This window comes from Chrysochloris asiatica, unplaced genomic scaffold, assembly GCF_000296735.1.
Source record: "Chrysochloris asiatica unplaced genomic scaffold, ChrAsi1.0 scaffold00352, whole genome shotgun sequence".
Classification (NCBI taxonomy): Eukaryota; Metazoa; Chordata; class Mammalia; order Afrosoricida; family Chrysochloridae; genus Chrysochloris; species Chrysochloris asiatica.
The window spans coordinates 2,123,346-2,140,107 of record NW_006408870.1 but is presented as its reverse complement, the minus strand read 5'-3'; the positions used below and the strand labels follow the sequence as shown (position 1 = coordinate 2,140,107).

The window sequence follows — 16,762 nt, the reverse complement described above, 5'->3', positions numbered from 1 at the left end:
GGGGCGCGCTGCTCTACTGACGCGAACAGGAAGAGGCGTGTGTGGCGGAAGCAGGAAGCGACTGCGTGGTGTTTTTTTTTTTTTTTTTTTTTTTTAGAACCAACCGCTTTTGCCTCTGACTGGTCGGGGCCTGTCACGTGATCTGTGTGTGCCTGAAGGAACTAGTCCAAGTTTACCTGTGACCTGCTTACTGCTAGGATCTTCGGGGTAGGGCAGGGCGGGGGGCGGGGGTACATGTTCGGGTGCTGGACTGCGGGTGCCTAACAGGACCTCAATTGATTGAGCGCCTTGGTGAGGGCTGAGCCCCACGTCTGGCTTCCTCTCTGGCGGGTCCTCTCCTGTCCCGCGAGCCCACAGGGTCCCCTTCTCCCCCCTCCCCACCGCGATCCATAGGTCCCAAATTCTTAGCCAAATAACAACGCAAATTGTTCAGGAATACTGACTCCCCCACTTCCAGGTAACACCCCAAAACAAAACAAACCCATTGCTATCAACTCGATTCCTACTCATAGCGACCCTATATAATCTTTAAGGGCACAAACAGCCTCATCTTTCATCCGCTAAGCAACCCACACCACCACCAGGGGAAATAACTCTCACATGTCCAGACTGTTAAACCCAATGGAGTCCCTAGATGGCACAAATGGTGGAACGCACCCAGAGGTGACAGACAGGCCTGGTGATCTGTTTTTCAGAGGTCACAGCCAAGAAGAGTCGAGCGCCGATCTTATCTTAACACATGGGCTCCCCATAAGTCCAAATCAACTTGATTGCAACATCATACAGACATACCTTTTTTCATTGCTCTTGACAGATGATTGTGTTTTTTAAAAAATAAATGAAAGGTTTGTGGCAACTGTAGAGAAAGTCTATCTATGCTGTTTTTCCAACAGCATGTGCACATTTTGTGCCACATTTTGGTAATTCTCACAATATTTCAAACTTTTTCATAATGCTATTGCACATTAACAGACTACAGAAGAGTATAAACATAACTTTTATATGCGCTGGGAAACCAAAACCTGCGTATGATTTGCTTTATTGCCGTGTTTACTATATTGCAGTTATCCGGAACTCAACCCACATATGACACTGTACTTATTGCAGTGGAGCTAGTTTTGACTCCTGGAGACCCCGTGTGCTCCATAGGGTTTGGCTGTAATATTTAGGGAAGCAGACCATGAGGTCTTTCTTCTGCAATGCCACTGGATGAATTCAAATCCAATAGCTGTATATATGGATTTGATACTGCTGTAGAGAAGGAAGAAGGTTCTGAAGAAGAGAAGGGAAATCCCCCAAATGAATCTTAACTACTCTCCTGCGAGGAATGCCCCTCTCTGTTTCCCTTTCTCTTTCCCTGAACACGTACACCTTCAAGAGGCAGAAAATGATGGGGGTGGAAAACTCTGGAGCATTTAGGGTTCAACTTGAAAAAGGTTCCATTATTCATTTTACTCCCAAAGAAGGACCCAGACCTTAGACTTAAACAGAATGACAGAATTTGTTTGACAAAGATCGGAGTAGACACCAAATTGTAATTTAAATAAGCCAAATTGTAATTAAAATAAGCCAAAAACCAAGTTAAATTACATAGAAATTCTTAAGTAAGAGCATGTTAAATAAAAATTAGACTGTGCCTCCTAGATTTACAAGATATATATACACACACACACACACACATATATGTTGCTGTTGTTAAGTGCCATTGAGTCACTTCGGACCCATAGCGACCCTGTATAGGGTTTCCAAGGAGCAGCTGGTGAGCTTGAACCACTGACCTTGAAGTTCAAATGGCTTTGCAGTCTGGCGCATTAACCCACAGTGCCAGCCACACCAGGACTCATTATATATATATATATATTATTTTTTTGGACATATTGTCCTGAGGAAACAGTCGCTGGGGAAACAGTCGCTGGAGAAGGATGTCATGCTGGGTAAGGTGGAGGGTCAGAGAAAAAGAGGAAGACCCCTAACGAGATGGATTGGCCAGGTGGCATCATTGATGGACTCAGGTGTGGCAGCGGTAGTGAGGTTGGCCCAGGATCGGACATTGTTTCCTGCTGTGCATGGGGTCGCTATGAGTCGGTTCCGACTCGATGGCACCTGACAACAACAAATATATACAAAGGAGCTCTGATAATGTAGTGATTATGAATCGGGCTGTGAACCACAGCAGTTCGAAACTACCAGCTGCTCCATGGGAGAAAGGTGAGGCTTTCTGCTCCCATAAAGATTTACAGCCTCGGAAACCCTGTGCAGGGTTGCTATGGGTCAGAACCGACTCGGCAGCACTTAACAACAACATATATATGTATATATATACATGTCAATTTGTCATACTGCCTCATATGCATGCAAAGCTGGACAATGAATATGGAAGACTAAAGAAAAATTGATGCATTTGAATTATGATGTTGGCAAAGAATATTGAATATAGCACTGACTGCCTGAAAAAATGTACAACACTGTCTTGAAATGAAGTACAGCTAGAATTCTCCATAGAAGTGAGGATGGTGAGACTTTATGTCATGTACTTTGTATCAGGAGGGACTAGTCCCTTGAGAAAGACATCATGTTTGATAAAGTGGGTCAGGAAATAAAGGGAAGACTCTCAATGAGATGGATAGACAAAGTGACCAACAGTAGGCTCAAGCATAGCAATGATTGTGAGGTTGAAGCAAGACCACACAACAATTTGTTCAATTATATATGAGGTCACTATGAGTCAGAACCAATATATATGTTGTTGTTAAGTACTGTCCAGTGGGTTCTGACTCATAGCAACCCTGTATAGAGTTTTCCAAGGAGCAGCTGATGGGATTAAAGTTCAGTGTGGTTAGCAGTTCAATGCTTATCCTATAGTGCCACACCAGGAGTCCAACTATATAAATATGAATAAATATATATTTATATATGAATATATGTGCATGTATATGTATATATACAGATATATGCATATACAGAAGGAATTCTGGTAGCATAGTGGTTACGAATCGGGCTGCTAACCTCAAGGTCGGCAGTTTGAAACTACCAGCGGTTCCGTGGGAGAAAGAAGAGGCAGTCTGCTCCTGTAAAGATTTACAGCCTCGGAAACCCTATGTAGGGTCACTATGAGTCGGAACTGACTCCACAGTACTTAACAACAACAACAACAACAGCAACATGCATATACAGGAGTCCTAGTGTGGCTCTGTGAGTTAATGCGCTGGACTGCAATATTGGTTTGAACCACAAGGTCAGTGGCTCAGGCTCATCAGCTGCTCCTTGGAAACCCTATACAGGGTTGCTATGAGTCAAAACTGACTCTATGGTGCTTAAGTCTTTGTGGGAACAGAAAGCTCATCTTGCTTCCTTATAGCGACTGGTGGGTTTGAACTGTATACCTTACGCCTTGCAGTCCAGTGCTTATCATATGGAGCCACCATGCTCATATATATATGAGGTACATTGGCTAGAAATGGAACCTGGGTTTCATTTATATATTTTATATATATGAGGCAAGGAGCCCTGGTAGTACAGTGAGTTATGAGCTGGGCTGCTAATTGCAAGATCAGCATTTCAAATCCACTAGTTGCTCAATGGGAGAAAGATTTGCGGCTGTGGTTGTTCAGCAATAGTAGTCTTACCTTCTATGTGGGAAACCCAGGTTTCATTTCCAGCCAATTCACCTTATGTTCAGCCACCACCTGTCTGTTGGTGGAAGTTTTCATATGCTGGGATGTGGAACAGATTTCAGTAGAGCTTCTATACTAAACAGACTAGGAAGAAAGGCCTGGCAATCTACTTCCAAAAGTCAGCCAGTGAAAATCCTCCGGATCACAATGATCTGATCCACAGCTGATCATAGAATCAGGCAGCATTTTGTTCTGTTGTTCATGGAATCATCATGAGTTAGAACCTATGCTATGGCAGCTAACAGCAACATACATGTGTATATAATAAGATGACGGAGTCCTGGTGTAGTGCTGTGGGCTAATGGACTGGACTGCAAAGTTGGTCTGACCCGCAAGGTCAGTGGTTCAAGCTCATCGGTCGCTCCTTGGAAACCCTATACAGGGTCGCTATGGGCCAGAACCGACTCAATGGCCCTTAGCAATGATAATAAAATGTAGGGGGGTTCTTTCAAAAGTTCTATTAAACACTTGTAAATACAATCTTTTGATGTTCAACTGCTTTAATCATGATTATATTTTGACTTTCTAAACAACAGTCCTGAACAGCTAATGGCACTCCTCATAATTCTTGGTGAGCCTTGGTCATGGGCCCTGTGAGTGAGCAGAAGGCACCTCACCTTACATAGAAATGAGGGCATTCTTAGCTGTCCCCCTTGCTTGGTTTTCTATCCCTTCACCCATGCAGTCACTGTGGAGATGACCATCTGGCCTGATTTAGGATCCCCAAGGCAGAAAAAAGGCTGGAGGGGGCCTGAGAAGGCAGCCTGGGAGTAAGTGTGCAGGTGTGAGCCATTGTTCACATTGTAAAAAGAGACATCTCCAGCCTCATAGTCCAAGAAGATCCCCACATGACTGGGGGGCTCCATCAGTGTGAAGGGGGTAGCAGTTGAGATCATAGGTAAATACTTCTTCCCCTTGGACAGCTGCACAACCCAGAATCCATTCTCAGGGGACTTGGGGACGCGCTCCTTCCGGCTAATGTTGTCTCTGCACACGCCCAGAGCCCATAGTGCATCCCCAGTGAGGTTCATGCCCACCTCCCAGTAGTGTCTCCCCTCGGAGAAGGCGGTCTGGCCCACCATGCAGGGGTAGGCGAGGAACCTGTCCTTGTTGCAGAGCATGGCATCCACTGGGCAGTTGAGGTAGCACCTCTGCCGGCTCTCGTACATAAGGAGGTAGGGGTATGCCGTGACAGCATCAGGTACCACATCCTCTACAGGTGATATGGGGCCAGGAGGAAGCAAAGTCATTTTGGATAAAAATTGAAAGGGCCACATTTATGGGTGCAATGGAGAGAGCCCTAGCAATTGGCAGATTGTTGTCTCATGGCCATATCCTCAAATATCAGGGCTCTATTCTCTGATCCTCTTAGTCCCCCTACTTCTACAAAGGTTTCCCCTCTACTAACACCAACAGTCAAGCCTGAGAATTAGTTGTCTTTCCTTGGAAAACAATTTTTCCTCATCTTTGGGATCATGCCATTTGGGCCATCTCAATCTGTTGTGTTGGAGTTCAGTGACAAAACCAAGGCCAAAAGCCTGGCTGCTCCATAGATTTTACTCTGCCCCTGTGTAAGTGAGCCTATGGGTATTTAATGATCCCTTACCCTAACTGTGGACACTGATGTTGATAAAGAAATGGGATAGAAGAATGGGCCATTTGTACAACTCAATAATCTTCGTCCTTACTAACGGGAAAAAGACCATTTCCCATGAGGTGGAGTCTCGGTATAGCCATCTGTATACAAAGAAAACAATAAGAACAGAATATGGATATGATCAAATGTCCGACAGTGAAGTTTGAGAACCAGGACAAATTGTATTCATTGGGAACTATGGCCCAGTGTGGTGGTGATCTCCTGGAGCTAGTGGGGCAGGACAGGGTGTTGTCCAATCCCCAACCTGGGCTCCCACTTACCTTGAAAACACTTGAGTACCTCTATCTGCCCAGGTACCCTGCACACCGTCTTCAGATCAATAGGGATGGCCTCTGGATACTGCGTTGTCAGGTTCTTTACCCTCCAGTGAACAGAGTTCTCATTGTCCCTTCTGGCTCTATGAAGGGCCCTCCCATGTCCCCATCACTGCCTCCAGGTTAGCTTAAGTAACCACATACCTGTCAAGTGGATGATTCATATCCTGTGAGAAGAACAGAGGATAGGAATCATGAGAGCTCTTAGTACCCTCCTCCCTACACATCATCCTTAAAACCTCCAATCTCTTCCAGACATTTCCTCCCCATAGCTGTTATATCCCCAACCTGGCCCCCTGGGCTGTCCTCCCACCAAACTCTACCTTCGATAGCACCCACGTCATAGCCCAGAACTATCATCCTTTCAGCCCTATTCAGACATGTGAGATCCAGCTGGTAAGTAGGAAGGGAAAGGTTCAGGAAACTGTGCCATGTGTGGAAAGGAACACTTGATGCTTTAAAATCTGACAGTCATGTGAGTTAGAGCAATAATTCCTTTGTCTTCTTAGCTATCTCAGGTAGTTTACTGACCCACTATCCTGATGTGGCTCTCTAGGATCAACACTGAGCTGTGAACCACAAGGTCCACAGTTCAAACCCACCAACTGCTCCTCAGAAACTCTATAAAGAGTCACTATGAGTCGGAACCGACTCAACAACACTTAACAACAGCAATTATGGAGTGAATTGTGTAAATCAAAAGATAGAACTTCTGAATATAACTGTTATGGATTGAATTGTGCCCTCAGAATGTTGTTGTTGCTAAGTACCATGGAATCGGTTCTAACTCATAGTGACCCTGCACAGGGTTTCCAAGGCTATAACTCTATACAGGAGCAGAAAGCCTCACAGAATAGGTCTTGTAAATTCCAACCCCTCTACTTTCGGATGTAATCATATTTGCGTATGGGGTTTCTTTGTTATGTCAGTGTAAGGTGTGTTTTAAGCTACTTGCTTTTGAAATATAAAAAGAGCAGATTAGGCACAGAAGCAAAGAAGCCCACATGGGGAAGACAGATGCCAGACCACATGAAGCTCACCAAGTAACCAAGGAACAGAAACTGAAAAGAGATGTGGACCTCCCTCCAGAGCCAACACAACGAAAAAGCCTTCCTATGAGCCAGTACCTGAATTCACACTTTTAGTCTCTTAAACTGAGAAAATACATTTCTGTTCATTAAAGCCATCTAGTTGGATTTTTGTGTGGCACTGTAGGATAAGCACTAGGCCACAAGGTAGGTTTGAACCACAAGGTCAGTGGTTCAAACTCACTAGCGCTCCTCAGAAACCCTATACAGGTTTGCTATGAGTCAGAACCAAAATTGAAGGCACTAAATAACAATAGCAACACTAGACAGCTATCTTAGTTACCTTGTTTGGAAATGTATTCTTTGATGATATTATCATTTAACATGAGATCATATGGAAATAGGTGGTGGTGGTGGTTATGTGTCGTGGAGTTGGTTCCAACTCATAGCGACCCTGTACAGGGTTTCCAAGACTGTAAGTCTTTACGGGAGCAGAAAGCCTCATCTTTCTCCCATGAAACAGCTGGTAGTTTCAAACTGCTGACCTTGTGGCTCACAGCCCAATTCATAACCACTATGCTACCAGAGCTCCTTATACAGAAGTAGAGTTGATCCTAACTCAATAGAGTGGTTGAATTCACTACGCTACCAGAGCTCCTTATAAAAGAGAGATACACAGATATAGGAAGGACAGACATATGATGATGCATCTACAAACCAAGAATCACTGGTTGTCACCAAGAAACTGGGAGGAAAGCATAAGACAGATTCTGCTTCAGAGCTTTGGAAGGAATAAACACAGCTGACACCCCAATCTCAGACTCCTGGACTCCAGAATTGTGGGACAATAAATTTCTGGTTTTTAGAACCACCCACTTCCTGGAATTTTATTATGGCAGACTTAGGAAACCAACACACCCACCCAAAATTAGTAAGGCCATAATGTGATGCAAATGGGGGTGGAATGGGAATGGGATTGGAATAGGTTTGACTCTGCCACCCATCAAGAAGACAGCATGGGAGGGAGAAGGAAACAGGATAACAGGGACAAAGTGCTGTACAGTCTCCTTAGGAATCAGGAGCAGGGGTTCTCAAGATCACATTTTTACTGCAATTCTAGCCTTTCTGGTGCTGTGGGATAAACACTGGCAACCACAAGGTTGACGGCCAAACCTACCCACCATTCTTAGAAACCCTGTGCAGGATCACTGTGGGTCAGAACCAACTTGACAGCACTTAACAAACAACAATAACAGAAAGGCAACATACCAAACCTCACAAAGGCCTCTAGTGTACATATTTCTAAGATTCCAAAGCCTAATCCTAACTCTTGGCATAGGAATCTTACATGATCTACCTGGCTTCCTCTTATCTCTTATAAGAGGAGTGAGGAACTCAACTAGAGGAAGAATTTTTTTAAAAAGAACAAAACAATTTTTGATAAAGGCAACAAGGGTAAATTAATACTATTTGATGAACTTGATCTATACTCATGGGGGGTAGTAACTCTAAATATCAACAGAGAGGAAAGCGTCTTCACATCAAGTATCAATGCTATCCCCTCTGTACACAGGGTAGATAGGGACAGGCAACTTTGATATTGGCTACCTAAAATGAGGGGGCAATAAAGGCACGAAGTGACTGGCTTACAAGGTTTCAAGGGGGAGTTTAGTTTAAGAGTGTGTGGGGAAGAAAGAATCCCCACTGAATAGTTTTCATCTTGTCTAGATGGGTCTAGTTAATAGAGATGGGGATAAGATTCTAAGGATTCAGTAGTGAGTAATTGTTATCATGATTATTTGCAACTGTCACAATTGTAAAGGCAGAAGTTTTGTAACAAAATTGGGGAGTAGTTAATCTTACAGTCCAGAAACAAAGGACTCTAGGACCATCAAGGGAGAAGAGCACAAGCAAAATGTAGGACCTTTTCCAGAGAAGCAGGACACCAGAGATGGAGGCAGAGACGTTGGATATGGAGAGAGGGAGCAGCTGAGGACTCTAGATTCATAGGAAGAGAGGGACTAAGAGCTGGTGGCCAGAAGGCAGACTTGCAGAATGTGCCCTTTGGTGGTGTAAATTATTATATATGCCTGAGTGTTTTAAAAAAAAAAATAATAGAGGAGTGAGGAGACCTAGGAAAACATTCCTGCTCACAAAAGCCTGCTGACAGACCAGTGAAGACATAGGGGACTAAAGAGTTTTTCAGTAAGTCATGAAATACATTTAGTGCCTTGTAGACAAATTGATTTTCAATAAAGTAATAAAGTAGTGGTGGCTCCATAGGATAAATATTGGACTGCTAACCACAGGGTTGGCGGTTCAAGCCAACCAGTCACTTTGTGGGAGAAAGATGAGCCTTTCTGCTCCCACAAAGACTTAAAGCCTCAGAAACCCTACAGAGGGTCACTATACATCAGCACTTAATAACAACAACAAAGTAGTTTAAATATTACCCTAAGTTAGAGTGATTATATGATTTATCATCTAAACCATGACACCTTTATTATGAACAAATTCCATAAATGTTAAGAGAATGGGCATCAAACTGGGACCATCCCAGGCAAATCAGGGCACACTGGCACCCTACACATTGTGTCTGTTTCATGCGACTTTAGTTTTTCTTATATAAATATATGTATGTGTGGTTATTACAGTATGAAGTATATTTTACTGTAAACTCCCTTCAAAACATACACTTGAATGTATTAGAGTTATTCACTTGTCAGACAAAATCACCCTGGCATCTTCCAAGGAGACAGAGATGTAGGTTCATCGCTGGCTAACTAATGAGCCATCCCTGAACCCTTTCCTAGCTGTGGCCATGAGACAAGTTCCTGCCAATGAAGTTGTGTGTGCCTGGCTGGCTGTGGGTCCCTTTTCAAAATGTGGCCACAATGATGAAGGAAAGGGATGAAGGAATCACAGATGAGAAATCGCCATTTACACTAAAGAGCACGTTTCAATTGGGTTTGAGTCGTTCCATGTTGGGCTTACTTGCCCCAGATCTCAGTGATGGGGGACCACATCTTACCACACTGGCCCTGACCTCATAAGTGTGTTGTGATCACAAGGCACTGGAACAGAAAACTGTTGAACAGTCTGGCTCTTGATTCCAAAATGGTCAACAATTCTCTGCCTCTTTACATCCCTCGGGCACAGCCCCCTCACCTGCAGCATCTGCAATGCCGAATGCTCCCTCTTGTCCTCCAGCTCCAGGAGTAGCATCTCCAAGGAGCAGCTCTGCTGGTCCAGAATGGACTTGTTCTCACGCAGCTTCTCTGCTGTGTCATCCTCCTCCTTCTTCAGGGCCTGGAGAAGGCGCTGCTCCTCCTCAGCCAGGAAAATGCACATCTTCTCAAACTCCATTGCAATGCGATCTCTCCGGCTCTTCACCTTCTCCTGGTAAGATAGAGGTGGTGTCACCTAAGTAGATCACTTTCCAGTCCTTTCTTGCTGACTTCTGCTGTGCAGGGCCTGTTCTTGAAAGGGTCAGTCCAAGAATCACATGTTAACTTGCCCCTCCCCCTTGTGCAAAACTGGGCAAGGTTAGGGGTTCAAGTTTGGAACCAGGGATAAAGCAGAGGTGTCCCAAAGGTCCACCAATAGTGGAACGCACTAAATTACAGTCAAGCACTAAATGTCCAGAATTTTTGTTCTGGATGAAGCCTATGAAAGCATCTCATATCACAAGTGGGAAACACGAAGTGGAAACCGGAAATTCAGATTCAGGTCAGCACAATGATACAGATAAGGCTAGAAGACAAAAACTAGAGACCCAGAATGTTCCATATAGAGAACCAATTCCTAGAGTTCTAGGGTCCACTCCCCTCTCCTTCCTGGGATATCACCTCATCTTTTCTTTGGGACTTACTGAAGAACAACTGAAAGTTGCTGTCCTGAGTGCTTTCATACTCACAGCGATTGCTAGTTCTGCTTTCCACAAGGATCACCAGACAAACCAGGAGGAGGAGCCAGAGAAGTGGAGAAGGTATCGAGGGGCAGTGGCAAGAGGCCACTTGCCCCCAAGGGTACTGCATGAGTGGCAGTGAATTGAAACGTGTCCCCCCAAAAGATATGTTGTAATCCTAATCTCTGTTGCTATGAATATGACCCTCTTTGGGGAAACTGAGTCTTTAGTTGAAGATATTATCCAGTAAATCATACCTAAGTAGGGTAGGTCCCAATTCTAAGTGTTTTATAAAAGCCCCAATCAGAATGCTGTTTTATAAAAGGAAAGAATATATATGGAGAGAGTTTCAGATACACAGAGGGGGAAGACATTACGTGAGGATCTAGCTACAAGCCAAGGTACACCCACAGCTCCTAGAAATGGAAGTAGACACAGAAAGATCTTTTCCTTGAGCAAGCACGACCCTGCAGCTGCCCTGAATTTGGACTTCTAGCTTCCAGGACTGTTAGAAAATAAATTCCTATTCTTTAAAGCCACCTACTGTGTGGCATTTTGTGATGATAGCCCTACAAAACTAACACAGTAGCAAAATCCTGAAAACTGGCAGAGCCTACTGTTTTTAAAATAACCCACCTGTACTGAGCATTGGTTTTGAATTAACTTTCTGGGTATTGTTTTCTGCCATTAACAGGAATTCCCACTTCAAGGTTAGCATCTCTGTGAAAGCTGAGATGGGGTGAGCTTCTGCAGAGCTAAGAGATATATGGTGCTTCTGGGTGCTCTGATGTCTTGCAGAGCCTGCCCACAGGGCAGTGGAGGATACCCTCCACAACTTTGACCTTATTTCAAGTTCCAAGTTTTCCTGCCCTCTGAGAAGTTGTGTGTTTTGTGGGACAAACACTTGCCTGCCATTCTTTCATGATCCTGTCTTCCCTGGCCAGTGAATCCTCAGTCTTCATCATTTCCTCTCTCAGATATTTGATGTTTTCCTCCAACTTCACCTATAAGGCACACAAACTGCAACATGTGAGGACAGGGGATACATTCCCACCTCCAAATCTGGTTTATACTCTTCTATAGCTGCATCCCTCTCAAGACCATCCTAAGGGGGTCCACTAAAAGGTAAGGACACAGTAGCCAGAAGCCTGGAGCCAATAACTGGTGGGCTCTTTGTGAACAAGTGAGCATTCTGGTAAGACAAGCCAGCAAATGCAATACTCAGGAATTTCCCAGCCACCACTGGGCATGGGTATGACATCCAAAGGAACTGATCAGAAACATCACTTTCAGTTGAGGATAAGACAAATGGAAATTTTTAGCTCTATTCAGTTCACATGCTGCAAAATATGAGAACAGTCTAGACCTTCAAGACTTGATTCCCTCCCTTTCCTTTGACTTGACCACCACCCCCACCCCCCTCCTGAAGGGGTCCTGATCCTCATCCAGACCACAGGAGCCTGTGACAACCTCAAAATCTGTATCCATCAACAAAAAGACCTGGGGTCTAGCATTGTCTATTTCAATGGTTCTTCAGGTGTGGTCCCAGACCAAGATGCAGGGCATTCCTAGGAACTTTTTAGAAATGCATTTTGGAGTCCCACCCACCCTTGCTGAATCAGAAACTCTGGAGATGGGGCCAAGCAACCTAACTTTCCCAAAACCTTGGTGGTGCTAATGTACTATACTATTTGAAGACAGCTGACTCTCTCAGGTGAGTATAGTTATCATTGTTTCCTAGGTACCCATAGAGTCTCATGAGGTCCCAGGTAGTTGGTGCAAACATTAATATACTAGAAGGTGAAAGTAGGAAGCTCAGGTCCACCCAGAGGTGTCTATTTCTGAAAATTCAGCCACTGAAAACCCTATGTAGTACACTTGGAATCACCATGAATTGGAATCTACTCATTGGCCTGCTCCCCACAAAGTGACGTCACCAGCCTTGCATTTCTCTAGGATTTATGTTGGAATGGTCTCTGTCCAACTACTGAACAGGTTTATGGCTTTTCTATGTGCTTTGGGTTGAATTGTTCCCCTTCAAAATATACATTGGAATTCTAACTCACAGCTGATCTTTTGTTGTGCTAATAAGGGCATACCAGTGGAAGATGGATCCTAAACTTAATTACTTCTGAAGTATAAAAAGACTGGAATAGACATACATATGCATATGTACACCCATGCATGCACACAGAAATGCAGACCCCATGTGAGGATTATCTATAAGCCAAGGAACTTGAAGGAACCAAGGAATGCCTTCTGCTAATAACAAGGAGTCCAGTGTGGCACTGTGGGTTAAGGTGCTAGACTGCAAAGTTGGTTTGGACCACAAGGTCGGCAGTTCAAGTTCACCAACTGCTCCTTGGAAACCCTATACAGGGTTGCTATGAGTTAGAACTGACTTGATGGCACTTAACAACAACAACAGCAACAACCAATGACAAGAAAGAAATCAACAAAGCCTCCAGAAATGTGAGAAAATAATTTTTTTTTCTTTAAATTTACCATTTGAGATATTCTTGAAATAGCTCACCAAGACAACCTGAATAGCTTTAGAGGTGGGCTCCCTTGCCTGGCCTGATTTAGTTCTGTGAGTAAGAGAAAATTTCAACAACTGTGTTGCTGTTGTCCACTCTGGGGTCTATTTGTTACAGTAGTAATTGGCCTGCCGTCACTGACAAATGCTCCTCTTCTTCCAACATAACGTGGCCCTCTGGGTGAAGCTCACCTTGTAATCTTGAGTGGCCTCATCAATGGGGAACACAGTGTGGAGCCGGTGTTCTCGGGACTCTCTGCAGATGACACAGATAGGACTCTGGTCCTCCTGGCAGAACAGTTTCAGCAGTTCCTGGTGTGTTTTACACAAGTCCCTCTTCTGGAAGCTGGGGTGCTGGCGTGCCATTTCAGCCACTTTGGTCAACAGACGGTTGGGCCGGAGGTTCCTCTGTGGGGACATCTCCCTGCATTCAGGACAGGGGAAAGAACCTCTCCGCTTCCTTCTCCCTTTCTTCCCTCTGCCCTTCTCCCAGCTTAGTTGGATGCATTCTCGGCAGAAGTTGTGCCCACACGCAGTCATCACAGGATCTGTGAAGTAGTCCAGGCAGATGGAGCAGGTGGCCTCCTCTTGCAGCTTTCTGGCAAGTTCCACAGTGTCCATAGCTCCTGGGGAAGAAATCAAATGAGCTGTTTGGCTTAAAATACCTCCCAGAGGAGCCTGGTGGCTCTCTGTGTTAAGCAATTGGACTGATAAACAAAAGGTAAGTGATTCAAACCCACCAGCTCATTTTTCAGCAGAAAGATGATGCAGCCCACTTCCATGAAGATTTACAGCCTTGGAATTCCTATGGAGAATTCTACTCTGCCGTATAGGGTCTCTATGAGTCAGAATGGATAAAATGGCAGTGGTTGTTTTTTCAGAGGAAGTCTGAGGTGAACAGTTTCTCTTAAACATCCAAGTAAACCATGCCCAGAGAGCTTGGTGGCTTTATCCCACTTTGTACTTTATGAGGGTGAAAAATAGGGATCTCTATTTGCCATTTTAATCTCTTCAACAAAGAACATAGAGCAAAGAAAAATAAAAGCTCTTCCACTGGGGAGTGAGGTGGCAGTGAGAGAAAAGACACACACAGACACGTACTCAAATATATACACATACCACACATAGGCAATGGAGTCTGACCTTATGGCATGAAGATAATAATCCTTTGCCTCCATACTGTAAAGGGCTGGTTTTCAGACCAAATGAGATAATACACTTGAAAATGGTTTCTAAACAATAAGCACTATATACATTCTCTCCGTTTTACAATTATCTACAATGATGGTAATCACCAAGGAAAATATGGCCTCATAATAGAAGTGATGCTGGAGATTACATGATGGAATTTTACAAGACCAGTGCCTTCTTCCTTACAAATACCTTTTGAAATAACATAAAAGATTACTATACAAAGCAGCGAAACCAGAGATGGAGGCAGAGATGATGACATGGAGAGATGGAGCAGCTGAGGACTTTAGACTCATCGAAAGAGAAGGCTGTGTGTTGGTGGCCAGGATACAGGCTTGCAGAATGTGCCCTTTGATTATATATTCCTGAGTGTTTTTATGTACATAAAAAAAAAGAGAGTGTATCTTTGTGAAATTAGATGTATTTATAAAATAAAGTTCCTGAAAATTAAAAACAGGTTGTGAGCAGCCGCGTAAGATGGGACAACTGATTTCCCCCAATCCAGAACAAAGAGGATTGGAGAAAATCAAAGTCTCAAGGAAACAATGGGCCCAAAGGACTAATGGGCCACACTAACTACAGCTTCCACTACTCTGAGACCAGAAGAACTAGATGGTGCCCAGCTACCAGTACTAACCACTTTGATCAGAATCACAAAAGAAGGTACCAGATAAAGTGGGACAAACTGTAGAACAAAATTCAAAAACATAAAGAAGACCAGACTTACTGGTCTAATAGAGACTGGTAGAAAACCCCAAGAGGGTAACACTCAGGCACTCTTTAAACCTAGAATTGTACCTACCCATGGGGATCAATTGGGGAACATATCCCAATTGAATTTAGAGACCATCTCAAGAACAGATTTGATGATTTAGACACTAATGACCAAAGACCAGAAGAGTTGTGGGATGACATCAAGGACATCATACAGGAAGAAAGCAAAAGGTCATTAAGAAGACAGGAAAGAAGGAAAAGACCAAAGTGGATTACAGAAGAGACTCTGAAACTTGCTCTCCAGTGTAGAGATGCTAAAGCAAATGGAAGAAATGAGGAGGTAAAAGAGCTGAACAGAAAATTTCAAAGGACAGCACAAGAACACAAAGTCAATATTATAATAAAATGTGCAAAGACCTGGAGTTAGAAAACCAAAAGGGAAGTAAGTACATACTCAGCATTTCTTAAGCTGAAGCAACTAAAGGAAAAATTCAAGCCTCAACTTGCAATATTAAAGGTTTCTTTTGGCAAAATATTGAATGATGCAGAAAGCATAAAAAGGAGATGAACAGGATACACAAAGTCATTATACCAAAAAGAAATGGTCAATGTTTAACTATTTTAAGAGGTAGCATATGATCAAGAGCTAATGATGCTGAAGGTAGAAGTCCAAGGTGCACTGAAGGCATTGGCAAAGAACAAGGTTCTGAGAATTGATGGAAAACAAATTGAAATCTTTCAACAAACTGAGGCAGCTCTGGAGACACTCATCTATGTCAAGAAATTTAGATGATAACTACCTGGACAACTGATTGGAAAAGATCCATATTTGTATCCATTCCAGAGAGGTGACCCAATGGAATATGGAAATCATAAGACAATATCATTAATATTGCATGCAAGTAAAATTTTGCTAAAGAGAATTGTTAAATAGCCGCAGCAGGACATTGCTAGAGGTTCAAACCAGATTCAGAAGAGAAGGCAGAAGGAGGAATATTATTGCTAATGTCAGATGGATCTTGGCTGAAAGTAAAGAATACCAGAAAGATGTTTGCCTGTTTCTTTATTAACTATGCAAAGGCTTTTGGTTATGTGAATCATGACAAGTTATGGACAACATTGGGAAGAATGAGTATTCTGGAACACTTATTTATGCTCACGAGAAACATCTACATAGACCAAGAGGCAGTTGTTCAAACAGAACAAGGGAACACTGAATGGTTTAAAATTAGGAAACATGTGTGCCAGGATTGTATTCTTTCACCATACTGATTCAATCTATATGCTGAGCAATTAATCTGAGAAACTAGATCATATAAAGAAGAATGTGGCATCAGGATTGGAGGAAGACTCATAACAACCTACAACATGGAGATGATGCAACCTTGCTTGCTGAAAGCGAAAAGGACTTAAAATACTTACTGATGAAGAACAAAGACCACAGCTTTCAGTATGTGTTGCCCCTCAATGTAAAGAAAACAAAATTCTTTACCTTTTTATATAATAAATAACATCAAGATAAATGGAGAAAAGATTGAAGTTGTCAAAGATTTCATTTTGCTCGAATCAACCATCAACACTCATGAAAGCAGCAGTCCAGAATTCAAAGGACATATTTCATTTGGCAAATCTGCTGCACAAGACCTCCTTAAAGCATTCAAAAGCAAAGATATCAATTTGTGCCTGAACCATGCTATTTTCTATAGCTTCATATGCATGTGAAACCTGGACAATGAATAAG

The 16,762-nt window shown here is 43.3% G+C and overlaps 1 protein-coding gene across 1 annotated transcript; it reads right to left on the bottom strand.

Moving 5' to 3' along the window:
- Positions 1 to 4,339: 4,339 nt before the first annotated feature.
- Positions 4,340 to 13,737, bottom strand: TRIM17 (tripartite motif containing 17). The gene is made up of 6 exons (XM_006876069.1): positions 13,309 to 13,737; positions 11,483 to 11,584; positions 9,842 to 10,066; positions 5,790 to 5,812; positions 5,592 to 5,692; positions 4,340 to 4,887 (listed from the first exon to the last, which is right to left on the bottom strand). The coding sequence occupies exons 1-6, from the start codon at positions 13,735 to 13,737 to the stop codon at positions 4,340 to 4,342; spliced, it is 1,428 nt and encodes a 475-aa protein (XP_006876131.1).
- Positions 13,738 to 16,762: the final 3,025 nt, after the last annotated feature.